The following is a 27,509-nucleotide window of genomic DNA, read 5'->3' as shown; positions in this document are numbered from 1 at the left end:
AAGGGCAAATGCAAGCTGCCAGCTTCAAAGCTCTACTTTGATTGCTACACACATGGGGCAATTTGAAACCTACACGTGAGAAGCTAATTGAAAGGCAGAAGCCCTACTGTGCTCCCAGTCTGGCTTTAGCACTTTGGGTTTAACATCAGACATTTGCAGATTGTCTGGAAAATTCGGCATTTGCAAAAGGCACAGTAGTTACAACACGAATTCAAGTGCGGTTTGCAGGTTTTGAAGTCTGGCACGCAGTCAGCAGCTGGTGTGGGCCTTGGTTTCAGAGATGTCTTTGGTCCAGCTCTTTTCTAGATGAAAAGACATGAAAATTCATAGAAATGTGAAATGAGTATGGGTCAGAACAAGGCATAGGGGTGAAGTGAACCACAGCAGCTCCTGGCTTGAGATGAGTAGGCAGTTGGTAGCAGTGAGACCTGTGTTAGTAGCAATATAGAAATGTGGTGGGACAGGATCATGGGAAACAGTGGCTAGAGCAAGATGTTTCCCTGTTTTAAGCAATTAGAAACATGACTGGGTAGAGCACTGGAAAATGATCTGTAGGGAAGAATGTGGCAGCAGTGAACAAAGGGACATGAGAGTATGCAAAGACAATGATGTCAGTAGAACAAAGTAAGGAATTACCCTTGGATCCCCAAAGGCTTCAAATAAGAGTGAAACCTCCCTGCCAATCTGTGGAGCTGGTACCCACATAGTTCACTGAGCTGTGAGGCTGGGAGAGAGGGGAGGTGACTTGGCAGTGCTCTGCCTCTCATGGTTTGTTTCTCAAGCTGCCTTTGGAGCTCAGTAATCCTTTCTGCATCAAATTTGTGCATGGGAATCCTTAACTGCGGACAAGGTAAGTGAGCTGAAAAAGATCTCTCAGCCTACCCAAGGAGTGCTGCTTTTCTGTCTGTGATTTGGAAGGTGGAAAGCTTTGGGTTGATCAGCACGTGCCTGGGACCTGAGAGAAACTCCGGAGCTCTCCAGTTGCAGGCACCTGATGTACTTTTTCAGCCTGGCAGTTTCTCAGGAGTTTCAGTTTTAAGGTAAAATGTTCTGAGGTCTCCAAGTGCCATAGGACTTTTAAGCTGAAATACTTTGACAGTGTTTGATGACAAAAATGCCCCGCTTTGAGCTGAAGGTGGCACTAAAAGATGTCGTGAGGCCCCTTTTAACCTGGCTCACCCTGGGAGCTTTGGAAGTGTCTCAAAGAAGGTTAACCACATGAGATATCAAATGAAATGGAAAAAAAAGCAGCTCTAAAAGCTTCTGGTTTCAGAAATGACTGGTTTGGCTATAAATGGCTATAATAACATATTAATAATAATAATGTAAAAATGCTATTTTTACTCTTCTATACAATCATTAAAATAGAGGAGACCAGTCCATGTAATACTTCACATTCCTATAGGCAACATCACATGAAGGAAATCCATCGATTTGAATCTACTGTTGTGATAAAATTACTAGTTAACATTCAACCGAATGCCACCTTCTTTCTATGCCTGTACTTTAAGTTTTTGGCACCTGCAGGTAAAAATCAGCAGATAGTGAGTTTGTGCCCTTGAGCAGCAGATGCCTGAATGATTTTACAAATACTTAAACCAGATCAAGGTTAAAGAACCTTTTGTGTAAGAGAGGACTGTAAAAAATGAAAGCAAAATCAAAATCCACAAGACCCCTCAAGCCCAGACAATAACCTCTTGTTAATCCACATAGTTTCCTTTCTACCATTGATGTTTTGCATCTCTTTTGACAGTATTAGGAGCTTCAAACTGTATGCAAATTATTTAAATTGGGGAATGGCCATGAGAACCTTGCAAATGAATGCATTGAGGAGGAGTATGGAAGTGATAAACCACTCTAATTCAAGGATGATTTCTGAACAGCCACCTACCTTGGAAGATTTCCTTATCTCTGCCTCTTTCCTGCTGACTTTCTGGGATCTTTTAGTTAAATCTTCAAAGAGAACAGCACAACATAACATTAAATCAATTTTACAGCATGTTATTTGAGACACTTCATACTATTTTTGTGCAAAAGGAAGCAGATAATGTGCATTTCCACCTCATTGCTGCATGTTTTGCAGTGGGGACATTCATCTTAGGAGCCATCCTCACTCAGACATCACGTGTCTGAGCTCACACTGCTGCTCATGTGAAGCAGAGAGGCACTCATGATGTCTGTGTTTTAGGAGGGTTTCTTTATACACTGCTTGGTCAGATGCAAACAAAGAAAATCATTTCAGAAGTGTAAATCTGTAAAGGATGAGGGCACTGAGTCACCTGAACAAAATCAGGAAAAACCTTCAGAATTACACAGTTTTTCTGTTAAAAGGTGGGGTTACCCGAATAATTTTGTCAGGAATTAACAAGCATATGCTGGTTTGCACAATCAAAAAGCCGCTTTGATGATTTGGCATAAACTCTTCATCTGTATGATGCCACTTTTTGTTCTTCAGTTCTTTGTTCCTTTTTTCCCCTTCCAAAACATCACTTGCAAAGGTGTTTCATTAATGTGCCTGTAACTTTGAAGGTCTGTGAATGTAGAGTTGAATCTTGGATCTGACAAATTGTGTGTGTTCAGACTATGCCTGATGTAACTTTTTATTCTTTAGGTGTTATAACATGTTATCCCCTGAGGGCTAACAGCATTTACTGCAGCTGTTACTATGATCACATCAACACCAGTGCTATTTATCACTGTATATAAACTCCGTGACTGAGACTTGTCTGGAGATCTAACATGGGAAGAATTCCTACCTGACTAATCTGTTACAGTCCTTTAGATACCTTTGTTCTACGTGTGTGAGGTCTGTCATAAGCACGCCTTGTATGTCAGGATGATTAGAATGAAAAACTTACATGCACCTGCTGATAAACACTGGCTCCTTGTCTATTCCAGTACTTGCTATAAAATAGTTTTGAATATTTAATAATTACCAAGATTTACAGAATTGCAGAATGAAGAATGCACATTTTGGTCTGGTTTGGGGGGTTTCATTTACTGTGCTTGCATCACTGTAGCTAAGGTTATACATCTCTAACAGAGGGAGGAAAAACTATACTTCAAACATGTGGAGTTATTATAACTTAAGAGCACATCTTAAAAAGGCATTACACTAACTAGCATTAGTGGTTTAGATCCATTTCCAGCTGACACATTACTGGCTTTGTTATGCTGCCTTTTAAAACTTTCTGGTGTTAACCAAAATGCTTGTGAGCCATTTAATTCTACATTTTCTGTCTATGGTACAATTGTACAGGATTTTGTGTATTGCTTTGCCTATAAAACTGCTTTGATATCATTCAGTTAAATGGTTTATGGTGTCATTAAGCAGAGATATAAACACTGGTGAGATGTAAATGCACTTTAATTACCCCAAGGAATTCGGTAAAGAAGAAAATGATGCTCAGTGGGCCGATGAGAGAGAAGTGGAGAGATGATTTTTTTGACAGGTGAATGATGTGATTGTCTTTTCTATAGTTCCTCTGGGTTGGGTAAAAATCTGCTTTTCCCGACTGGCCTCAATCTCACATTCCTTATACTCTACCAGCTGCGTTTTTCAACAGCTGCCCAGCTGGCCAAGTCCTTACAGATCCCATCTGTGACATCAGGGGAAGATGTTATACAGGGTTGTGAAAATCCTGACAACACACACCTCTGACTGCTGTTGATAGAGCTGTGGTTTGAGGTGCTATGAAAATGTGTTTTAGTTAGACAGTTGCATGTTTGACTAGTTGATGTCAGTTGATGCAAAACCCTTTCAAGTTGTGATTCAGCTCCAGCCATGTGTTCTATTGAATCTGAGCCAGACACATCATCTTTTGATACCATGAGTGCTGTGATTGACAGGTGTGTAAACAGCTGATTGTAAATGAGTTTTGCTACTCAAGTATGGCTACAGCAAGATTTAAAACCTGAGATGTAGCCTCAGTCTCTGTTTTGTGTGGCCAACCAGAAGGACCGGTGCTTGGTGTAAGATGTCACTGAGATAGGAAGCTCTATCCAAAATGTTTAAATCAAGCTGATGAGAAGTTTTTTTCCGTTAGCTTATACGGAAATCAGTTATGTCTACCATAAAATAAATGATAACTGATGAATTATAAAGAAACTAATAGTATGAGGAAGGGGGAGGATGCTGTGGTGATTTAAGCACTCTCTTAATATTTGCTTTAAATTAATTGTTTCTGTGGTGGTGAGAGCAGCTTGTCAGCCTTTTGCTGTGAAACTTCTGTTACAATAAATATTACCACATGTGGCTCCATCCTTCCTCCTGAGTGTTGCAGGGGTTTTGCTGTGGCTGTAGGCAGAGGAAGCAGCATCAGAGCTGGAGGAGCTACCTCTACCCCTGCCCTTCCCACTTCTGCCTGGCTGCTTTTTCCAGCTGTTTTCCCCTGTTTGCATTAGTTTTTCCTGTTTTGACTCATTTCCATCCTCTGCAGGATTGTGTCAAGGCAGTCTCTCTCCATCTAGCAACTCTTCTCATTCATTTCAGCTCCCAGCACTGTGAAAGGCACAGATGCATTTCTTTGTCCAGTTGCTGTGTAATGCACAGAGCCCAGCAAATGTGCATTCATTTGCCTCCAGTTATGCACTGGAGTGAGGCACTGGAATAGGTTGCCCACGGAGGTTGTGAATGCTCCATCCCTGGCAGTGCTCAAGTCCAGGTTGGACGAGGCCTTGGGTGATATGGTTTAGAGCGAGGTGTCCCTGCCCATGGCAGGGGGGTTGGAACTTGATGATCTTAAGGTCCTTTCCAACCCTAACTATTCTATGATCCTATGATTCTATGCCTCACAGTTCTGGAACAGGTTGCTCACACTGGCACAGGTTGCCCAAGGAATTTGTGAATGCTCCATCCCTGGTAGTGCCCAAGGCCAGGTTGTACAGAGCCTTGGGTGACATGGTCTAGTGTGAGTTGTCCCTGCCCATGGCAGGGGGTTGGAACTGGATGGTCCTTTCCAACCCAAACCATTCTGTGATTCTATGATTCTATACAAGGATTGAGTCAGGGGATGCTCTTCCCAGCTCACTTCAGTGAAAATAATGATGGGATCTGCTGCCATCTCCCTGCTCTCAGCAGGGCTAGAAGGTCCCGTGGTCTTGGAACCTGAACCCCAAAGCAGTGTCAGCCCATGTCCTTTCTCCTGCACCTTCTTTCTCCACCCACTTTCGAATGCCATGCATTAATGAATTCTTTTGATTCATTTATAATTAATCAAGTCATAATTCAATTATTTTAGTTAATAAATGATAGAGGTGAAGTGGCTACACATTACACACCTAGAAACAGCATGAGCCATTTCAGCTCCAAAATAAAGGATTTCAAAACTTAGGTGAGATTTCTTTGAATGAGGAAAAAAGAGGAATGATGTGTCTCAGTTTTCTCACTTTGTGATTTTTCCACCTTTCTTTGGGTGTGGATAGGGGAGGGTCAGGCTGGCCTCTCATCCTTGAACAAGTGGGCTGCAGAAGGGCCTTGGGATACCTCTGGAAATGCCTTGTGCCTCAACAAAGTGAGTGCAGTCCTGGTCAATGGAGTTACAGTGGGGTTTGCATCTGTGTTTTTTGTTCTGGATTGATCAGCCAAGACAAGCAGGCTATGTAAGAGGTGAGTCTTATGCCATGATCTATTCTTTTGAATTATTCTTGTTTTCAGTGCCGAATGTTCATTCCATTTGTATGCACATAGGAGAAGAATGAGTGTTTAAGGACAGACACATTTTTGTGAGAAGGTAGAAATCAGCTGATGTGAATGTATTTTATCTCTCAGAATTTAACTGAAATGGAAAAGTTATTGGAAGTGTCAGAGTGAAGGCTGTTAGGATCACAGGGACCATGAAATGGTGTGGCCTGAGAGGCCTCTCAGTGCAGGCTTTAATAAACATGCAGCTAAAGGACCTGGAATTAACTAGGATTGAGAGACTCAGATTTCATTGGAAATGCATGTGTGGGGTAACAGTTTATCCTTAAAGAAAGATGTCCTGAGGAAGAGTACAGAGGAAATACAGGAAACAAGGTAAGAAGCCAACTTTCTTTAAGCAGAAGTCCTAAAAGCCTATAGGAAGGATAAAAGAAGCTTTAGTTTTTGAATTATTGAAGTGTTGATACCATATGAATGATGTTCTGAAACTGATTATCCACAAATACCTGTTTCTTGAAAGAAAGAAGTGGGCTTAAATTACACGGAAATATTTAGAGCACACCCTACTAAGAAATGTTGTGAAGAAGATAGTTAAGGATTGCCCTAATATGGTTCTTCCTTAACAGGCCCCATGGTCACCTGCCAGTAATGACAGGGACATAGCTGGTCCTATCACAGATAAATAGAAGACCTCTGGCTCTCTCTTGCAGTGCTGTTTTCTTCCCTTGGTTAAAGATCACTTGTCCCACAGGCAAATTGAGGTTATTGGAGATCTGCTGCTGTCTCTGCCACAGGAGCACACCCTAAAAGCCCCAAGTTATGTTAACTTTTTCTATTTGCACTAAACTGTCAAAGGAAGATTAATGCCCGTATTAACAGAAACACTTCAACACACAAGGCTTGCAGTCTGGGATGCTGTGGCTGCATTGCCACTGCAGTTGTGCTTGCTGCCAAGGCAGCTGTATGAAAGCACAACATTGCAGTAAGCTGTCAATCCCAGTTGACAACTGTGTTTTCTGCAACTCTTGTTGCTTTGAATGCAGTGAATGGCAGATTTCACTCACCTGTTATGGAGATGGGTGGGAGATCTGAGAAATTCCTTTTGTTGTTTCTCGACAGGCTGCATTCTGTCTTCTCTTCAATTACCATGTGCTGATCGGCAGCTCTGAACAAACTGTAGCAGAGCAATAGGCTTAGGAGGAGGTTCTTCCTTTCCATCACAGAGAGGAAAAATTCCATTGTCATGAAAACCAAAGTTGGTCAAAACCTGCATGTAAGAGAGATGCAAGGAGAGGAATCTCAATGAAGGTGTTCCACAGTGTTGTGCAGGTTTAGCAACCTGCTTTTAACAATTCTTTTGTTTCCATCACTTTGCCTCTAATACCACAATAGCTAACTTTGCTGTGATCTACTGGAAAGATGCTATCTCAAATATACCTCCCTTAGGTGCTCTTTTCTTTTTTTCTCAGGTTTGTTTTCCCAAAATCTCTGAGTTCTTGGCATAGGGTTTCATGCTGTTTTTTATTGAATGAACCAGGGCAGCGGAACTTTCCCCCGTTTTGACCAGCTCAATCACATAAATCAGATTGTTCCCAGAAAATCTTTTTTACAAAACCCAGAAAATTAATAACTTAAACCTCTCCCATCTCCATTTAGAATTAAGTAATTAAGAAATAGCTTGTTCTATTATACCCTGAGGTGGCTGCTCTGATCCCACAGTAGATGATAGTCATAACTCAAGCAAATTACAAAAGGCCCAGTGCTATAAAGCCTTATGAGCCTTAAGGTTTAGTATGTACTTAATAAATTCTAGGATGTAACGAAGTCTGTGGGATTTGAATGTAATTATGGAGAGACCTGAGCTTTGCAGGATGGATGTGGCTATAGCAGAAGAAAGCCACTGGCCCTGGCCAACCTGTGTGACACAGTGTAGGCATACAGGGTACACAGCATGTATCGCCCTGGTCTCCTTTTCCTGTAGATTACTCATGCTGTTGAAGTTTGAAGTTGATTTTTATTTCCACGTGTATTAGTTTTGTGCTGAGTCAGAGTTATGGGAATCTTCCCCCACAGACACTGACAGCCTCCAGATCTATGGATAACTTTTCATAGAATCCCAGCCTGGTTTGTGTTGGAAGGGACCTTAAAGCTCATCCAGTCCCAACTCCTGCCACGGGCAGGGACCCCTTCCACTGGAGCAGCTTGCTCCAAGCCCCTGTGTCCAACCTGGCCTTAAACACTGCCAGGGATGGGGCAGCCACAGCTTCTCTGGGCACCCTCTGCCACTGCCTCAGCACCCTCACAGGGAAGAGCTTCTGCCTAAGAATCATAGAATAGTTAGGGTTGGAAAGGACCTTAAGATCATCCAGTTCCAACCCCCCTGCCATGGGCAGGGTCACTTCACACTAAACCATACCATCCAAGGCCTCGTCCAACCTGGCCTTGAACACTGCCAGGGATGGAACATTCACAGCCTCCCTGGGCAACCCATTCCAGTGCCTCACCACCCTTACAGGAAATAATTTCCTCCTTATATTCAATCTAAACTTCCCCTGTTTAAGTTTTAACCCATTACCCCTTGTCCTATCACTACAGTCCCTGATGAAGAGTCCATCCCCAGCATCCCTATAGGCCCCCTTCAGATACTGGAAGGCTGCTATGAGGTCTCCACGCAGCCTTCTCTTCTCCAGGCTGAACAGCCCCAACTTTCTCAGCCTATTTTCATACAGGAGGTGCTCCAGTCCCCTGATCATCCTCGTGGCCTCCTCTGGACTTGTTCCAACAGTTCCATGTCCTTTCTATGTTGAGGAGACCAGAACCTCACACAGTACTCCAAGTGAGGTCTCACGAGAGCAGAGTAAAGGGGCAGGATCACCTCCTTCGACCTGCTGGTCACTCTCCTTTTGATGCACCCCAGGATACGGTTGGCTTTCTGGGCTGCAAGCTCACACTGCCAGCTCATGTTCATTTTCTCATCGACCAGCACCCCCAAGTCCTTCTCCACAGGGCTGCTCTGAATCTCTTCTCTGCCCAGCCTGTAGCTGTGTATGGGATTGCTCCGAGCCAGGTGTAGGACCTTGCACTTGGCATGGTTAAACTTCATGAGGTTGGCATCAGGCCACCTCACAAGCGTGTCAAGGTCCCTCTGGATGGCATTCCTTCCCTCCAGCGGATCAACCGAACCACACAGCTTGGTGTCATCAGGAAACTTGCTGAGGGCGCACTCAATCCCACTGTCCATGTCAGCGATGAAGATGTTGAACAAGACTGGTCCCAACCCCAATCCCTGAGGGACACCACTCGTTATTGGTACATCAGTGCTGCTTTCATTGCTGGTTATAGCTGTGCCATGACGAAATCCACTCAGATGTATTAGGACTCTAGTAGGATTTGCAGGGACACGTGCTGGATCCTTTGTGATTTAGACATCTCTGTCATTTAGACACCTGTGTGAGCCATAACTAAGATAAATGTATCTTAGTTTGGAGTTTTACTCCAAAGGAGGTGGGATTAACTCATGAAGGTCTGAGTGCTGCTGTGTCTGTATTTCAAAAGATACCAGCCGGTGTTGTTCAAAGGTGGCACGAAGTTGAAACCCAAGCTGTCCCATAGTTGTGACTGTGGATTGACATCTCCTTTTTGTTACAGGAGCTGGTAGTATTCTTTAATTTGATCAGAAATCACCTACTGGATGACAGAGTACATCTCCTTTAGGAGAAAAAAAATCCTATAAACGAAAGGAGCAAATCCTACCATGAAAATTTGTTGGGATGATTAAACTGGGGGTTTCCCTCCAGCTATGGCACATCTGTTTTCATTTTCATTGTCTGATCTTGTAAACTCTTATACAGATGTTCAGCCTTTGCCTCTGGTAGTTGCTTGTGTCTAATGGGAAGTGTGTGAAAATATTTGCTAGGTCAGGACCCCTGACCTGGTTTTATCTTTTTCTTTTTTATATTAAGAAAATATATATTTTTATTGTTTTTCACTTGCCTTTCACAGAAGATGCCCAGACCTGATTGATGCTTTCTAGAGACTGTTCTAGCACATAGTTTTATATGTAGATAACCACTTCTGTCATAACCATACTCTTTCCAGTTGTAATTAGAACTTCTATTTACATAACTAATTGTACCAACCTGAATATCACTGGTGATGTTCATATTCTAGGTATATGCTTAACATTAAAAAAACAAAAGAGCTGAATAGTGGGCTTGTGTGCCCAAAAGCTTGTCTATGCTTTCCAGGTGTGTACCTGGTCAAATAAAATACATCATTGCTTAAGAAATATTAGCTTGCTTAACATTTATGTATGCTTATTTTCACAAGATAGAGGCATACAGGGAAGGAAGGAATGTTCTATGATGAAGGTGCATGGCAGGTACACCCCCCTGGCCAAAGCCCACCAAAGCTTCTCCCCACAGGGAGAGGAAGTTGGATCCTGACCTAACAGGGAGTACCTCATCATTGGATTCAAGTAGGGTGCAAATGGAGCCCCTTGGGCAGCCATTTGGAGTCGCTCCTCCTCAGAGCAGCAGGTCTGCTGTTGGGGACTGTCCCCTTGGGTCTGGACGCCATCCAAGGGAACTCCTGGAGGCTGAGAGCCCTCCCTTGTTAGGTCAATGTGCACTTTGGATCACTGGCCATAAACTTCACGAATCAGCAGAGTAGTGATGAATCCATGTGACATCCTGGATCTGTAGGTGATGTCAGTGGAGCTTTAACTGAGTTTGGTCTCAATTTATCCTTCTATAACAGGGTGCTGAGGCGCTGGCACAGGGTGCCCAGAGAAGCTGTGGCTGCCACATCCCTGGAATTGTTCAAGGCCAGGTTGGACACAGGGCTTGGAGCAAGCTGCTCCAGTGGAAGGTGTCCCTGCCTGTGGCAGGGGGTGGAACTGGATGAGCTTTAAGGTCCCTTCCAACTCATACCAGTCTGGGATTCTATGCTACAGATCATCAGAGATTGTAGTACACTTTTCTATGCCATTTCCTTTGTGCTTTGGCTTATTACATTTAACCTGTAAATACGGTATTTTAACACTTAGCCCCATTGATAGCTCTTGCAAGCATTTTTCCTGAATGTAATTCTGGAAAATGACAGAGGATGTGGAAGAGCTTTTGTCTATTTTTAAACTATTTTTTTGTGATGTCATATTTAAAGTCTCCACATAGAAATTTTGTTTCCTCAGAATCACATTGTGCATTCAACACTTTTGAGAGGAACTGTATTTCCTGTCATAGCTGATTTCACTCTATTTGGAGATATATTCTCGCACAACAACAGAGTGAACAGTTTAAGACAATCACACATGAAGTCTGCCATAAACACTGGCAGGGGACAAGTTTCCTTAGGAGGTCTGAAAAATTAGGGTCAACTCATAAATAAATCAACATCATTATAAATAGCTGAAAGCAGCTGCTTAGAAAAGTCAAATGTTAAATTATGTGAACAAAAGTATAAAATACTGAAAACTGTGTTAAACTACTCAGTAATTCGCTGACAAATCTTCACTTACGCGCTGCTGCTGTTTTGAAATGGATAGGATAGAAAAAGAAGGAAGGCAAGGAAAAAAGCAAGAACTAGTGGCAGCCTTGAAAGATGTTGAGATTTTAAGGTGGTGAGAGACTAAATAAAGTTAGGGAGCTAAATGTGAAGGTTAATAGGATGACTGAGTGATTAGTTGTGAGTGGTTATTCCATGGTCACTGAGAACTGGGCTATTCTGTCTCAGTAGCAATCCCATCTTAGCCATCAGGTTTCAGCAAAAAAATGGTGACAGAAAGGGAAATGGCATAGAACCATAGAATAGTTAGGGTTGGAAAGGATCTTCAGCTCATTCAGTTCCACCCCCCTGGCATGGGCAGGGACACCTCACACTAAACCATGCCACCCAAGGCTCTGTCCAACCTGGCCTTGAACACTGCCAGGGATGGGGCAGGGATGGGATCTCTGCTGTTGAGAAATGCTCAGTTAACTTCTATAGTATAAGTGCAAGGGAATGTATAGAAAATCAAGTGGCTACAGCAAATATTTTAGCATGCTATCTTGACAACTGTTGAGGGAAGCTATCAGGAAACTAGAGGTCTAATCATTCCTTAACTAGTGTTAAACATAAAAGGTTACTTAGTCTACCACTTCAGCAGAGAAATCTCCATCTGTGATTCAAGGACTTACTGAAATTTCTAAAGTAAAGAGAAAAAACCACCAACTGTCAGCAGTGATTAAAAGAAACAACAAGAGTATTATGTATGTGGGAAGGGAAGTTATCTGCCATTCTGAAGCAGCATGATTATTTGTGATTTGGACAGAATAAAATCACTTCTAGGTTGCTTTTTGCTCCAGGCGGTTTTCACACACATCCTCAAGACTTTCTGCATGTTACAAAGCTAAGTATCCACAAGGACCACCAGAAGAGTCAGAGATCAGCTCTGGTTCACAGCTCTCTAGTGAGTAATGACAACCTTGCACTTGATGGTCCTTTAGCAATAGGGGTTGCTATTGCTGACACTGGGTACCTGTTATCCCCACAATCAGCACATGTTCACCTCTTTGTAGATCCAAGACTAGGTAGACCTCTGTTATTCAATAGTAAAGACCTTCTAGATGTCCCTCCTTACTTTCCACATAGAAATTAAATTTCTTTGTAATTTGCAGCCTGAATTTATTCATTTCCACTATAAATGTATGGGCTTTGGAGCAACATTTCCCCCAGTACCGAATTATCTGCTCTTCCTTTCTTGATCAGCTGTTGGAGAAAACCTCCTTGCAGATACCTTTCTTGGCTACTGCCAGCTCTACTTGCATCAGCATATATCTGCAGGGTTTGTTTTTCATTAGTTCAAAACACTTACATTTATAATTACCACAGCATTTAAGTTCTGGAAGCCATGAGAGCAAGGTGAATTCCACTTACTTATGAATTTTTACATTGAATCAGGAATACAGATTTATGTTTATGTGGGTCCCTTGTACAGAACTACTAAAAATCATTGCACAAATGCATTTTACACAAACAATAATGGCCATTACAGTTGTTCTGAACATAATTACATATTTATAAGAGTCAATGTTTCTTGCTCCTTTTCTTTATTTTTTTAATTTACTTTTCCCCAGTATCTATTTTATGTTAATCCAGGGCCAGAGGAAATATCACTATCTGCTTGTCCGATTTGTGTACTTTTTTCTGGGCATCTTCCATTCTGACCTAACATAGTCCCTCTGAAAAAAACTGCCTCTGATTGTGGAAAACAGGTTCTATGCTGTAAGAATCTGTTCCAGTCTGATAACTTGTTCGTTATTTCATGTTCTACCTTTGCATTTTGGTTTGCTAAAAAAGAAAGCAAAGTATGCAGCTGTGGTGCTTAGGTCTAAATATATCCTCAGTTTGATTAAGAAATGATCCATGTGTTATCTATGAACATAGACACGTCTGTAGCTGAAGAGCAACCTTTTTCAGACTTCAAGGAAATTTAGGTCCAAGTCTTTTGTCTTTCAAGGGCAACAGTTGAGACTATTCTAATAGTTGTCCTCTAATACCCCTGCTTAGTGCTGCCAGCTAGCTTTCTCCTCTAGCCTATATATTTTCCCGTTTGCATTCCAGAAATCTCCCTGGAGCCCTCACTGCAGGACAAGGGCAGTGGTTACATGCATTTGGCTCAGGGATTTCATCAATCTGCTCAAGCTGCTGCCAGACAAGCACATGTTCCTGCTGCCTGTACGAGACCCTTGCATGGGGTGATGGCAGGACACCAAGTTCCTCCTTGCTGTGACCAGGTCATCTAAAAAACTCAGCTTTCCCTTTTCACAAAACGGATTTAAATCCTTACTCACCTGTATAGAATGGTGCAATTTTAACTTGTTTTCAAACAAAATATGACATGAATTTCTAGGATTAAAGTTTTCATGGGATGCCAGTGTGTTGCATCCAAATATCTGCTTCTTTTCTCCTTTATAATGAAAACAAAGTTATAAAATACTATTGACCAAAGTAAAAAGCAAGTGGCGTTGAAGGTCTTCTCTCAGTTCATTCCGATTCTTTTTGTTCTTTCTTCCAGACTCCTATCTCTGGTCTTCTTTGTAATTATTTTTTTTTTTAATTCCCAAGTATTCCTAGCACAAGTGACACTGTCTTTTCCCTAGTTTCTCCATACCGAAATCACAGACAGTTTACTTATCTGAATTCTCGTGCAGAGATGCGTAGTGTTTGCTGTGGTCTGTTAAGCTTCTGTGCAAGTTTAACATTTTTTCAAAGTTCTTGAACTCAATTTGCCCTTTTTACTCCCCTACACCTTTTATTTCTATTCCCTGGTTCTTCTTCCGTTTTATTTAGTTTTCAGTGATCCCCTGTGCCCTGTTGCTTTTGACACAGAGTTTCCTTTAGGCAAATTTCTCTTTCCTTTCTTTTTCCTTTGCACTCTTTTGTTGTTTACCTACCTTGTTCTTATAATGTCCAGTTGGAGAACCTTGAGGAATGAAGCAGTGGAACCGTATGAGATGCAACAGTGCAGAGGCCAAGTTCAAACACTTCAGCCTGAGAGCAAATATTTCTGAAGATAATGGCTTCTGGGTTTCAAATGATAGAAGGGGAAGATCTGGCTGTATTGGTCATAGCATGACTGAGGGGGACAATATGATGCAGCTGTGAAAAAAAGCAAATCCAGTTCTAGGGTATATCAAGAAAGGTATTTGTAACAGAAATACAAAAATATTTAATACTGTATGCAGACACTGGTCTTAATTTAGAGCATAGTATCCAATGTTGGTCATCCATCTGGAGCAAAAATGCATTTAAATTAGAATGAATGCCAGCAAAGAATAATGAAATTATTACAAAATGTCATTGCCTGAGATCTAGCATTGTCTCCAATGCTACTGTCCTATACACCCAATCTTTTATACTGCACCTGACATAACTTAACATGGAAAGTGGTGCAGACCTCTATTCCCCCATACATACTGATGACAAATATGAGAATGTTTTATTTACACTTTGATAAGCATAAAAATAATCAGAAAGAAGGGATCTTGTTCTATGCCTATAAACAGTGCTTTATGGATCAAATTCATTGCTTGCTCTCCTCTCTTCTACTGCTTATTCAGAGCCATCCCTAGCTGCTCAGGTACTGGCTTCTTTGCTCAGGATAGACAGGGCAACAAGCAGAGGTTTGAATTACAGGAGAAAAGGTTGAAAAAGACATAAGGAAAACCTTTCCAAGGCTCTGGATAGAGAAGCACTGGAATAGCTTACTTGGAGATAATTATGCAGTTTCCAAAGTCAGAGGTACTTAGGAATGAATTAGATGTGTTTGTCAGTCGGTCTGCTATGCACTTCTCGTGTTCAAAATTAACACAGATAAAAAACCCCCAACAAATAAACCAAACCAAACGACAAAAACCCAAACAAAACTACACCTTCTTAAAAACTGTAGAGTGTAATGGTGCACATAAAACAAAGGCTTGGATCCTTGTCTGTTTTCCTACGGATGTTAGAGTAGATACCACATGGAGTTTTTGAAACTAAAAATAGACTGTAGTAATAGAAATACTTAGACACAGCTAATGCGAAAAAAGTAACTCTGAATGATGGGGACTGTTGTTCTATCCAAGTGGAAAAGGCCCAGGGAATCAATACTTGTAGTGATCAGTATGAATGGTGTGGTTCTTGGAAATCGTTTCCTGAATGCTCCCTGTAACAGAGCTGTTTTGCTTGCTACTGTATGATTACAATGGAATTAGAAGTGACTATTGAACTAATGATTTAGAAGAGCTCTTAAGTAGCCAGAAGCCCCCATGGTAGGACTGGATAAAGAATGTGCTGCTAAATATCTAGGAGTTAGCAAAGTTGTAAGGAAGCTACGGGCTTTCAAAAGCAAACAAGACCATTGTGATCATACAATCTGACTTCTTCTATGACAGGCTATAGGCCCTACCTGGATTTCACTGCTTAATTCTTAAATAAACCAAGTGAGAAAGTGCCTGGTAATTTGTTACTCTAAATTTATCTTATTTCAGTTTCTAGGAACTGAATTGTTCTAAACCTTTCTCTTCACGGTGGAAAATGTTATTGTTTTCTTGACTTTTCCCCTCCTGAGAAGCGCTTTGATGAACTGGTTGCTTCCTAATAGTCTCCTATCTCAGGTGAACATGTTGAGCCCATACAATTACTAATTATAAAATACTTTTGTCCCAGTTCTCCAGTTATCCACATGGTTCTTCTGTTCAGCTGTCTAAGTTTTCATTAGAAGCAGATGTAGAGTTCCTTTAGTGACCTTGCTGGTGACAAATAATCTCCCTAATCAACTCTAGTAAATTTTAATCACATTCTCTATTTTCTACTCCATTTTTTTTCTAGGATCTGAGTCAAATGTGACTGAGTCATATGAATGAATTTTGGTGTGAGGTGTCCCTGCCCATGGCAGGGGGGTTGGAACTAGATGATGTTGAGGTCCTTTCCAACCCTAACTATTCTATGATTCTATATATAATGGCCTTACTGTCCGTGTAGTCATTTAAGTTATTGCCTATTATCTAGCTATTCTATGTCTTATCGAAAATCAACTTCCCACCCAGCTTCACCAGCATAACAGGTAGCACTGACTTTGTTATCTAGCCTTCCTTCAAAGAAGCAACTGATTTCACCAGTATGGGATGAAACCCATACTGGTGAAACTGGGAGTGGGGGGGGGGGTGGACAGACAGACTGATCAATCAACCAGTCCGCAGGTTGCAGAAGGAATCCTGAATTCCTGCCTAAGGACTACAGTGGGAAGTAGTGCTCAACTCTCTCTGTGCTGAATCTACATCTTAGTTATGAGAAGCTCGCTGTTCATCAGCCAGCATGTCCAGTGCTTTGTGACAAGTTATTTTAAACTGCTTGAGTTAAAACAGCTTCAGTACGTGTCTTCTGATTGACTGGTGGAAGGTAAAGTGATTTTAATATCTGGTTTTGCCCCAACAGTGAATGGATTTTTGATTTTTTTTTTTTTAACTTTTGCCTTTTCTGTGTTGTTATTTTTGATTTAAGTTCAAGTCATACACTACCATGTAATAGATGCATTATTAGGGGGGCTTATCTTCACTGCACTCTACAGGGCCTGCTTAGAATTTAATCTGCCTCTCAGAGATTATCAGTTTGCTTCTTGTATTTAAATAATTCTAGTGTTCTGGTTTATTTTTACTAACATCAACTTCATATTTTATTCAGGTTGTTTGAGGCTCAGGTACAGGACTCTCTGATTGTTTCAAAATGTACTCCTGCCTTTGTACTGGGATTTAAGGCACTTTATAAAGCGTTCTTTAAGTATTCTGGTATGTTTCTCATTTTCTGAATGTTTAAGTCTTTTTCTACCTCATCTGGGAGAAATATAAATCATAATTCTTTCCAGATCTATGGAACTGCCTCTAGGAGAATACATATTCTCCAAAGATGGGAAAATGGCAGAGTGTCTATCTTTGAGGACTGTAGGACAGAGGAAGCTCTGAAACTATTGTTGTTCCATGTTCACCTTTCAGAGAAAGAACTATATGAAATACTTCACCTCTTATTATGTTGTAAGAGCTTACATATTGTTTTGATTAAAGGACATTACTTCTTAGACACATCCATCTTCTCTTTCTCTCTACATGACCAGATATAGGCTTTACAGCCATGGATATGGGAGATTTCCTATTTGTATTCACTATAAACCCTGTATTGTCTTAGTTTTTGTTCTATTTGAATGTATAATTCAGGAACAATTTGGCTTTTATGTTACAATCATCTAAGAGGTGAAGTTTGTTTTTTTTTTCTTTAATAGGATATGAGTTATGAGGTATTTGATCTGTGACTGGTGGAGGCTGATGGTGGAGTAGCTTCAGAAACAACAATAATCCTTCTGGTGATAATGGCAATATGATAAATAAGAGCAATGGTTGATTTATATCTGATGGTAAGACCAAAATGAAATCTCTCTCTGGCTTTTTCTGCTGATTAATTTTAAGCCACTTGCTTGAAAGTCAGAGGACAGCAAGTTTCCCCAGTGAAGGTAATGGAACAGGAAGAAGTGCTGAGTTCCATATGATACCTATTTGCAGCGGATGGAAAGCAAAATGAGTAACAGGTGATGTAGCATTAATTGGTAGTGGCTCCTACTGTGCAGTACATGCATAGAAGACAGGCTACAGCTATAGCAATAAGACTTGGTGATCAGTTCAGGATGTTAGATCTGAGGGACTGTTGGGGACCCAAGTGCGCCAACAGCCTCTTCCCTACTCTTGACCATTTAGCTGCCTTTGCTTGAGGCCGGCTTTGATATGGTGTAGCTGTAACAGGGAAGGAGTGCGAGATGCCTCCTCAGGGGTTCCCTGCTTCCCTTGGATGCCATGGAGAAGGCAAGAATTACTCCTTATCTGATGGGAGAAGGATCTGCAAAAGGGAAACTTGAAGGGGCCACGACATAAGGGCTAAATTTAAAAAAGAATGATAAACATATTTTATTTGTTTTCCATGTGTAATGGATCTTCTAAATATCATGCTCTTCTGCTTGCCTATATCCTTGAACTCACAAACTAAGGGGTTCAGATGTTAATCTTTGTCTGGCAACAAGCATAATTTCTGCCTGCAGGTACAACTTGCATATTGGTGACACATGTTGATTTTGCCACAGCTGAAAAAGTAATGAAGGGGGGGAGGAGGGACTGTTCTGTTATGGTCCCTGATGGCTATGGAGGGAAAAGGTGGTTTCCGGATATTCCATCCACATCTGAGCAAGCTTGTGTTATCCTGACTGTGGCAATGGCAAATAATAACAGTTAGAGTCATTAAAGTTTGCAGCTACTTAATGCAAATTAAATTATGGCCCTTCTGTGTCCTTTTTTGAAATGAAGAAATAGAAAATAAGTTCAATTGCATTGTTCTTGTCTGTGTGACAGAATAATGTGGCATTGGTGAATCAGACTTTGTGTACCACATGGAAGAAAGACATTGAAACAGTCATGGGTATCTACACAAGATCAATGAGATATCTGAACTAGATCTACAAAGTGTTGAGTGGCACAGCTTTCTTCATAGAAGAAGGGAAATCCATGTGTGGCCCATAAATGGGAAGTAAGTATGAAGACAAATGCCTGGAAGATAAGTGTTATTTGATAAACTACCCATAGGAAAACAACAGCTCAACTAAAAGTGAAAGAATTATAGACAAACATCTGAGTTAAAAAGTAATATCAGGATGGGACATACTCTTCTGGGAAGCAGTGACTTCAAGGGGTTTGGGGGTTGTGATGGGAGTTATCTCACAGTGTAGCACTGCTGTCAAAAGTGCTAATGTAGTTCTGAAATGAGAAAATTGGACCAATTTCAATAGGAGAGAGAACAAATATTTGAGATTGGCATAGCTATCTCTCAAAGGTACTCCAGGAACACCAATAATTGTACTCCAGGAACACCAATAATTGAGTGGAAAGTATGAATAAACTGCAAAAATTATCAAAGGAATAGAAAAGTGTGTCTAAAAAGAGCTCTCAAAGCTTAATCTCTTTAATACCAAAGAGAAACTGTAGAGTGTCTCAGTTCCTGAACATACTTGGCGCTCTTGGAGCAAGGATGGGGTGACGGAAGCGTTTTCAAGCAACATGACAAGGTGTGATGACATGAAGTCACCAGAAGTAGAAACCAGGTCTAAAAAGCTGCTAAGATCTAAACTATTTAGGCTCACTAATGATTGTGCTTTAGAACACCTATCCAAAGGCTATAGGAATTTTCTATTACAGAAACTTAAACTGGATTTTTTTTTCTTCTTTTTAAACTAAGAAATAAAAATTTTAAGCAGAATTGCTGGAAGTTACGTCATTGTCCATGTCATGTGCTAACAAATGATTAAACTTTCAGTTTTATTTATGAATTTACAGGTCTCTGAATGTGTGCCAAGAGTGTGGATGTTCACTTCAAAGAGATTGCTTTAGGGTTGTGGCACTATTGTTTTCCTACCAACTTTTTCTACCTCTCTGCTTATTTATTTCAAAGCATGTTGCTACTTTTTTCTTTAATCTTCAGATTTCTGAAACCTCTTTAAGTCTAGGAAAATAGATCGTATTTACCTTGTGTCAGGCTTTGAGCCAGACCTACTGACGCAACCCATTTTAAAATTTGAGAAATCATACACTGAAACAACAAACTTTGAATGTCACTATGCAAGTGATAGAAAGCTCGGGGTGAATTCTCAACTAATATTTCTTTATATAATATGCAGTAGTTGCAACAAACTTCTTTTTCATGCATTGAAGAAATGCACGAAATCCCCTGAAAAGCAAAGTGTATCACTTTCATCTGACCTGCCCAATGTTGTTTCTCTGCCACTTTATATAAAAAACAGGATAGGTAATTGTTGTGGTTTAAGACATGACAGAGTAGAGCATCTCTCCCTGGCAGAGCATGAGACTGAGGAAGTCCTTGGTCGGAGCAAGCATTACTTAGCAACACTTAAAAACATCGGTGTTACCAGCATTGTTCCCAGGCTGGAAGTCAAAAACACAGCACTGCACCAGCTACTAAGAAGGAGAAAAATGACTGCTACTGCTGAACCCAGAACAGTGATAAGTCTTTGTAGAATCTGCAAGCTTTGGGCTCAGAAAGGTGTTTGTACGATTTCTTTCTAACTCACAGTTTTAATAGATCACAGGAGTGAACTAGATCTGATCCAAGCAGAGCTTTGTTTAACTTCGGTGTATGTTATAACTGGTCGTTGGCTTTGGGCCATTGCAGATAGTTCCCCACAGTGGAATAGGGCACCTTTTTAATTTTTCTTTTAAGCAAATATATTCCTCCCACCGAGAAACATGGGTCTCTGAGGTGTCTGTAAAAGCATACCTGCCACCATAAGCAGCTGGATACTGGACTTGCAGCTGCTCTGAGCACAGCTCCTTATTTCAGGGTTGCTTTACAGCGGCACAGGCAATACCTCAGTTATAGACACGTTGAAAAGTGTCAAATCCACTTAAAAACATACTCTGCAGGAAGAACAGAAACAGGCTTCTATGTGTGCACTAAGTTTAGGCATTTTTGATGGGGATACTTTTACTGACAGGATAAAAACTTAGTATTTTACTAAATGGTTTAAATTATCATGTTGAACAGATTTGAGATGCTTAATTAAATACTATTATTAACACAGTGTCTTCCTAAGCATTTGTATGTGAGAATGCTTGTCAGATTTTTTTCATGGTATGAGCATAAAAATGCAGAGAGAAGCAAATGAAAAAGGTGCAGTGAGAACACTCCTCACTGCTTCATTCTACTGCCTTATAACTCCAACACATTTATTTCTAATTAAATTAAATTTTAATTACCTGACCAAAGAAGAGTGAAGAGAAATAGAGTGATTTGAAAAACAAATTTCATAAGCAAACACGATTGAATAATTCAGTGCAGTTTTCCATTAAATTTGCCGCCCCCCTTTTTTTAAGAAATGTTGTTAAAACTTTCAAAATAAAGGTTATGCAATATTTCTTCTATGTAAATATTTATACCACATGGGTATGCACACTTAGCTAACACGATGTTAACTAGCCTACTAAAGGATTTTAGTGGGTCTTTACTCTGCAAAATACTGGGGGCTAATTCCTGTGTGTAGCTCTATTTATGAGTCAGTTCATATGTAACAGATTAAAGGGAAAACTAAAGATAAGAACCTGTATCGAAGCTGGCAAAATTCCTGTTCAGTTTTCAGTGAATTGACATTTTTCGCTGGTTACCTTTCTTCTCTGTGATCACTTGTATATTTTCACATTTAGAATGCTCATGAAAGCTTTCTGAGCCAGTTCAATGGATTAAAAATAATGATTGTGCAAGCTGGCAGATAAAGAAGTGCAATGTTGGTATTTAGAAAGCCACACAGAGACATCTTCTTTTCAAAAAACCAACAAAACCAACAAACAAAATCCCCCCAAACCAACAACCAACCAAGATCAAACTGCAAAATCTCCCTGTCTGAAAACTAACAACCTCAAAAGACCTTTTCGAGAGAGGCTGTGACTAAAACTGCGCAGAATGCAGAGCAGGGAGACTTCAAACTATCCAAATAAAATGCATGCAACTCTGAAAGGCAGGGGATGACTTTGCAGTCAAATAACACCTCTAAAGAGCCCTTACTGTTGCAATCAGAAGTGTTTCTGATATTAAGAAGATGGTCCACACACTATGAAACAGACAGCAGAGAAACAAAGGCACTTTTAAACACAATTTTTACCGCATAGCTGAATGCCAAAAGAAAAAGAGAGCTGAATAATATATGAGGAGAAAAGAAGTAGGGAAAAATGTAGAAAAAAAAACAACCAGTCAGTAAGAAATGCACTCCTTTAGGAAAACAACAAATGCAATAAAATTAACAATTGTTCATTTTCTAGTAACTGCAATTACTGTGCAATAAATAGAAATGCAGCAGAAATTTTGGAAGAGAAATGCTGGTATTGCCAATGGCCATCATAAATAATCCTTCATATTTTGTTAATTATTAAAAGCAACTGTTGCTTGCTACACTTGCACAGAATTATGGAATATCATGAATACTAGTGGAGGATTACACACTTGGATATGTCCAATTCTGCAGTGCAGAATTAGATTTCTGTGACATGCTATAAAGAGAACTTAAAGGCAAATTAAAAAAAGAATTACAGTCTGAAGCTTGAAGAAAAATATTACCAGTCCCAAAACAAGTAAAATCCAAACCCTTAAAATCTTCAGGAGTTATAAAAGCTGTAAGAAAATAATGATTTTGTTTCAATATTATATAGTAATTGTTTACCTCACTTGGAAACGGTAAAAATAATTCAGCTAACCAACTGAAGCAGTGTAAAAAACACAGCTTAGGAAATGTACTTTGTTAACACTAAAATCATACAATAAAAGAACATATGGAGGTAATAGAACATTTAAAATCATTTCAGAAAGAAGCTTTGACACATGAAAACTAAACTAAAAGGCAAAATTTACAACAAAATCCTGAAAAGCCAAAAACATCAAATAGAATCGAAACAAACAAAAGCATGGGCAATGCTGAAGAAAGCAGTATTTGAAGCTGAACAGAAAATTGGAGTCAGTAAATTCAGGAGAGCATACAGCTAAAATACCAAAGTTAAGAGAGCCTTAAAACTTTACCGTTTCTCAGACTAGTGTGGGATATTTGCAGGAGTAATTTAAGCGCAATGAAGTTAAATATATCCAGTGCCTTGTAGCAGTAAAACACAATCTTTTAAAGTCCTAGCAATAAAGTGGAAGTTAAATGCCCTGTAGAAGAGTTTAAATGTTTTGGTCCTACCGAAACAGTAAGTTGTTGTCCTATTCATCAGGCCCTAACGAAAATCTATGCAGCTGGTCTCCCTTGTTCTGCTGATCTGTAGAGAATATAGGCAAAGCTTTTGGAGTAGTCCCATTTGAGTGCTGAGCAGCCTGCTTTTAAATATCACCTCCTCCCGAAAGCAATGCAGAAGCAATTACTAAATTTTAGCTGACTAAATTATAGCCAAGATGGACAGTCCATGCGTTTCTACTTGAATTTCTGCTCTTTCTCAGTGTCCTTTTTTTTTTTTTTCCTTCCCTCTTTTACTGTTGCTCTGGAAAAAAAAAAAAATCTTTTGGAAAATTGACCTCCAGCCCCTCCTTTTTTTCCTCATTTGAGAACCACAAAATAGTCTTGATCCAACAGTCTTCAGGCAGAGGCATTTTCAACTGATGGCAGCTCATTTTTTTCTGTCACTCAGGTGGAAAAAGGGACATAATAAGGAAAAACTGAGAAGAGCTGCAGATAAAATCTGCTGTGCTCTTTAGTACTTGTTCAGGGCTCATAACTGCAAGTTTTCTTCTCTCACAGTCTTGCTCTCTAGAAAGAGCATTATACATATACAAGCAGCTCCTCAGCAGATTCCTAAGTGTGAGAATAGCAATTTTCTTTGATGAACTCCATGCCAATGTAGGAGTCTTCTGGGGTAACTTAAAGTAAAAACGTATAGGAGGAAAGGCTTTTTCCTTAAGCTTGATAACTGCATATACTAAACCCAGAGAAGTTTATCAGAATGCGGACTCAATAACTCAAAACATATCATGTCCCTTTATAATTTCATGGGTTTAATTATACATTTCAGTGGTATATTAATACTTTTAGTTTGCTGGTTTAGCAGCCATGTGTGCATCATATGTGTCATGGGCTTGGGTTTTTTTTAATACCTATTTGATTAAGTTCTGTGCAAGGGGATAGTGAGAAATAAGTAATCATTAAGCTATTTGGCCACTGACAAGACAGCTCATGTTCGCAGTCCAGGACACCACAAGTTTCAAATGATGAAGTGTCAATGGGGTTTTGGAAGCCAATCGATCAAATTTGATTTAACAGCCTCAGGAGTGTTTGTATGAAAAACGTTGGGGGGGGGAGGTGGAGTGAGGGAAAGGCCCTGATTTGAAATAAAACTGCAACCCCTTTGCATTTCTCTGTGTGATCAACAAGGCTATTTTTATGAGGATAGTTTTCAGTGTTCCTTCAGGATTGTATCAAGACTATTCCTGGGTTAGGAAAAAACCCTCTCTTGTATAAGGTTTTTTCCTATTTTTTTTCACTGGTAGACTTCCCCCAAATGTTGTCATTTAGGTGAGCAAGGCTAAGGTAATACGAGCTGACTTTACAGGACATGAAACATTTGAAAACAGTGTGGGGAATTGCTGCTTTGAAGCTGGACCTCTTCCTCACATCCCACACATTAGAAAATTTTGTAGACATCAAAAGTTTAAAAATTCACTTTTCTTTTACTACTCCACGTTTAAAGCACCAACAGACTGTGAAGCTGTCTTCTGGTTTTTAGTGCTTTCTAGACAGTCGTATCTTTTTTGACATGTTTGAAGGCTTTCAGTTTCCGTATATTTAATCACAGATTTCTTCTTCTTCTTTCTTCTTCATTTTTAGTAAATTACCACAATTCTTCACTGACAGCAGCCATTTATTTACTTGGTTTAAAATACTGCACTCTTGTGATGGGCCTGAATATCTGTAATGACTGACTTCCTAGGAATCTCCTGTTGCTAACAGTATGGGTATTCTGTAAGTAAGTTGATTTCCTTCATTTTTTTGTTTTTCCTTTCCTCCATTAGAAACTAATTTCTCCATTTTTGGACTGGGGTTTTGCTTTCCCAGTATTACAGCTTCAGTTCTCCTCTTCCATAGTGAAACATAGCAATGAATAGACCATGGTCTTCAAATTATGAAAGGTTTTGATACACATATGAATGGTAAGATACCAAGGGGACAAAAAGCAAGTAACTGTGTGCTTTAAGTATGTACATGTCATAGTTTAAGCCCAGCTGTAACTCAGAACCACGCAGCCGCTCTCTCACTCACCCCCTTCCTCCCCCAGCTCCCGGAGGGATGGGAGGAGAATGGAAAGAATGTAACTACCACGGGATGAGATAAGAACAGCCCAGTAACTAAGGTATAACACAGATCACTGCTGCTGCCACCAATAATAACAATGATAAGGGGAATAACAAGATAAGAGAATACAACTGCTCACCACCTGCTGACCGATACCCAGCCCAACCCTGGCAGTGATCTAGCCCTTCTGGGTAACTGCCCTCAGTTCATATAGTGGGCATGACGTGCTGTGGTATGGAATACCTCTTTGGTCAGTTTGGGTCAGGTGTCCTGTCTCTGCTTCCTCCCGGCTTCCCCTCCTCCCTGGCAGAGCATGAGGCCCACAAAGTCCTTGGTCAGGGTAAACATTACTGAGCAGCAACTGAAAACATTGGTGTTATCAGCGCTGTTCCCAGGCTGAAAGTCAAAATACAGCACTGCACCAGCTACTAAGAAGGAGAAAAATGACTGCTACTGCTGAACCCAGGACAGTATGTAATCTATTAAAGTGAGTGAAGGTATTCAAAGACTTAACAGTGACCACGGGCTTGTATGTTTTCCTGATTCAAGGTAATTTTTTCATAGACAGAAGTCAGAAGGAGTTTTACTTAAGTCACAATGCAACAACTCCAGATTTCTATGGAGATTATTCTATCTGGAGAATAAAATTTGACCAAAAATCAGCTTTTCATAGAAGATTTATGTAGCCATATTATCTTACTACATAAATATGATGCTAAGTACTTCAGTAAATAGTAGCACTAACGTAGAGTTTGAGCAGTTAAGGTAAGCCCCACCAGGGTGTAAAGGGGCTATTAACATCTTTTTGTTTCAAAATGAATAACTTTATAATAAAAAAAAAAACTTTGGCTTTCAAGATGTTGCTTTTTGTAATTAAAATTTGAAGAAATGTTTTTTCCTATTTCCGGCCCCTGTATTGTCAAATGAAGATTTCTGAGTGCCTTCAAAGAAGTACTAATTAAGAGTTTAATATTTACATCATTACACAATCAAAGAGGTAACTAAGTTGCATGTTTGTAACATTCTCTTAATTTTTTTACTGTTTTTGGCACTGTAATATGGCAGTAACAGTGAAAAGATATGCTTGGGAGATAAGTTGTTAATGTGAAACTAGCCTCTTGTGGCCAAGCCTTTGTGCTCTGCAAGCCAGCAGAAATGCACGAGGACTCAGCCAAGGGATACACAAATAATTAGTTATTTATTAAGCATACTGTTAGGGATATAATGACATGTACTGTGAAGATTGGGATACTTGGGGCAATCTTACAGGCATAGGCCATTTTGCTTTCGTAATCCTCTGAACATCTAACTGAAAACTTAGTCTGGGGCATAGTTTCCCCATTTGATTTAAAATGTGCATAGATAACCTTAACTAAATTTTGTGACACCAATTTAAGTACCTAACTCCAGTTTGAATGTTGCTCGCCTGTTGGTACAGACAAATATAACAAAGACCAAAAATTTTTCAGAAACGATCATGTTTGGTGTTAATATCTGAGTAAAATTATACTGCAGAATATCCGGGGGTTTCTGTTCCAACTAGAGAAAATGCACAATTCTTTGCCTTTGCTTTTCCAAAAAGCATCCTGAGTGTTAGCTTGGATCCTAGAATCACTTCGGTCAATAGAGCTCCTGTGGAAAGATACGTCCAGCAATCAGAAATGCGGGGGGGGAATCTGTCTTCTGTGTGTTACCTGAATGTGCTTGAGATGCTTGAGAGGCAACGTTTGAGGGACCAGATAGAGGTGAACACGGTGAGCAGAAATAACTGTATGGTGCTCCAAGAAGCTTCTCAGAGTAGCTCTCAGACGAAACTTGGAACAGCAAGAGGAAGACAGACTTGCCAGAACATAAAATTTTGGAGGCTTTTGAAAGACCAGATGTTTTTTCTTGTGTTTTCTTCTTGTGTTACTTCCCTTTCGTTGGGTGACAAATATGAAGTGACACACCTACTTAGTGGTAGAATGGTTTGAATTTTAGAGGACTGGAATGTTCTCGGTTGTTAAAATTGACACTTGTCATATGAAAAACTTTAACGGCAAGCAAATTTTACAATGGAAAGAATTTTTATTGCGAAACTTTATGTGCTGATATCTATAGGGAAATTTATAGCATTAGCAATTTCTTTTCCTTTGAAAATGCTACTCTTGCTCTCTTTCAAGTGTTCAAGTTAAAAGTGTTCTGATTTTATGTTTTATTTTCCATTTGAAATAAGAAATAACTTAGCCAAAATTGCCCATAAAGGAAAATCAATTTTTCAGACTCTGCTGTTACCTGAATTAGGGCCAGATCCAGCTTCTATTCTAGCCCTGAGGCACTGAATTTACATCTTGTTATATTATTGTAGGTATTTATGGGATGTAATTAGTTTTCTCATTAAAAAAAGAAATAAGAAAAAAAGAAATTCCAGGGACTTGTTCTGTGCTGCTTTGAAATGAAACTCAGCTCTCTGGAGAGTGGTTTATGTTGTCAGAC

General features: G+C 40.0%; 1 protein-coding gene across 2 annotated transcripts; it reads right to left on the bottom strand.

Moving 5' to 3' along the window:
• Window positions 1-94: 94 nt before the first annotated feature.
• On the bottom strand, window positions 95-23,150 carry ASIP (agouti signaling protein). Of its 2 annotated transcripts, XM_061375505.1 has the most exons (4): window positions 22,935-23,150; window positions 6,706-6,908; window positions 1,892-1,953; window positions 95-302 (listed from the first exon to the last, which is right to left on the bottom strand). In XM_061375505.1, exons 2-4 carry the CDS (start codon window positions 6,884-6,886, stop codon window positions 126-128), a joined length of 420 nt encoding a protein of 139 aa, XP_061231489.1. In that variant the 5' UTR covers window positions 6,887-6,908; window positions 22,935-23,150; the 3' UTR covers window positions 95-125. The 2 variants fall into 2 exon arrangements, with proteins under 2 accessions (XP_061231489.1, XP_061231490.1); XM_061375506.1 differs by lacking the exon at window positions 22,935-23,150 and having other exon boundaries at window positions 6,706-6,916.
• Between the last annotated feature and the right edge of the window lie 4,359 nt (window positions 23,151-27,509).

The sequence above is a fragment of the Neopsephotus bourkii genome, unplaced genomic scaffold, assembly GCF_033783945.1.
Source record: "Neopsephotus bourkii isolate Nb327-2 ecotype Australia unplaced genomic scaffold, CSIRO-AGI_Nbou_v1 NB_1663, whole genome shotgun sequence".
Lineage (NCBI taxonomy): Eukaryota > Metazoa > Chordata > Aves > Psittaciformes > Psittacidae > Neopsephotus > Neopsephotus bourkii.
Note: the sequence above shows the minus strand (reverse complement) of the source record. Positions and strands in the feature narration are given on the sequence as shown.

Coding starts and splice junctions, on each gene's coding strand:
- ASIP (XM_061375505.1), bottom strand. CDS start 6,886: ATGACAATGGAATTTTTCCTCTCTGTGATGGAAAGGAAGAACCTCCTC. Junction 1,954..6,705: donor CCCACCCATCTCCATAACAG/GTGAGTGAAATC, acceptor TTCTCTTTGAAG/ATTTAACTAAAAGATCCCAG. Junction 303..1,891: donor AGATAAGGAAATCTTCCAAG/GTAGGTGGCTGT, acceptor CTTTTCATCTAG/AAAAGAGCTGGACCAAAGAC.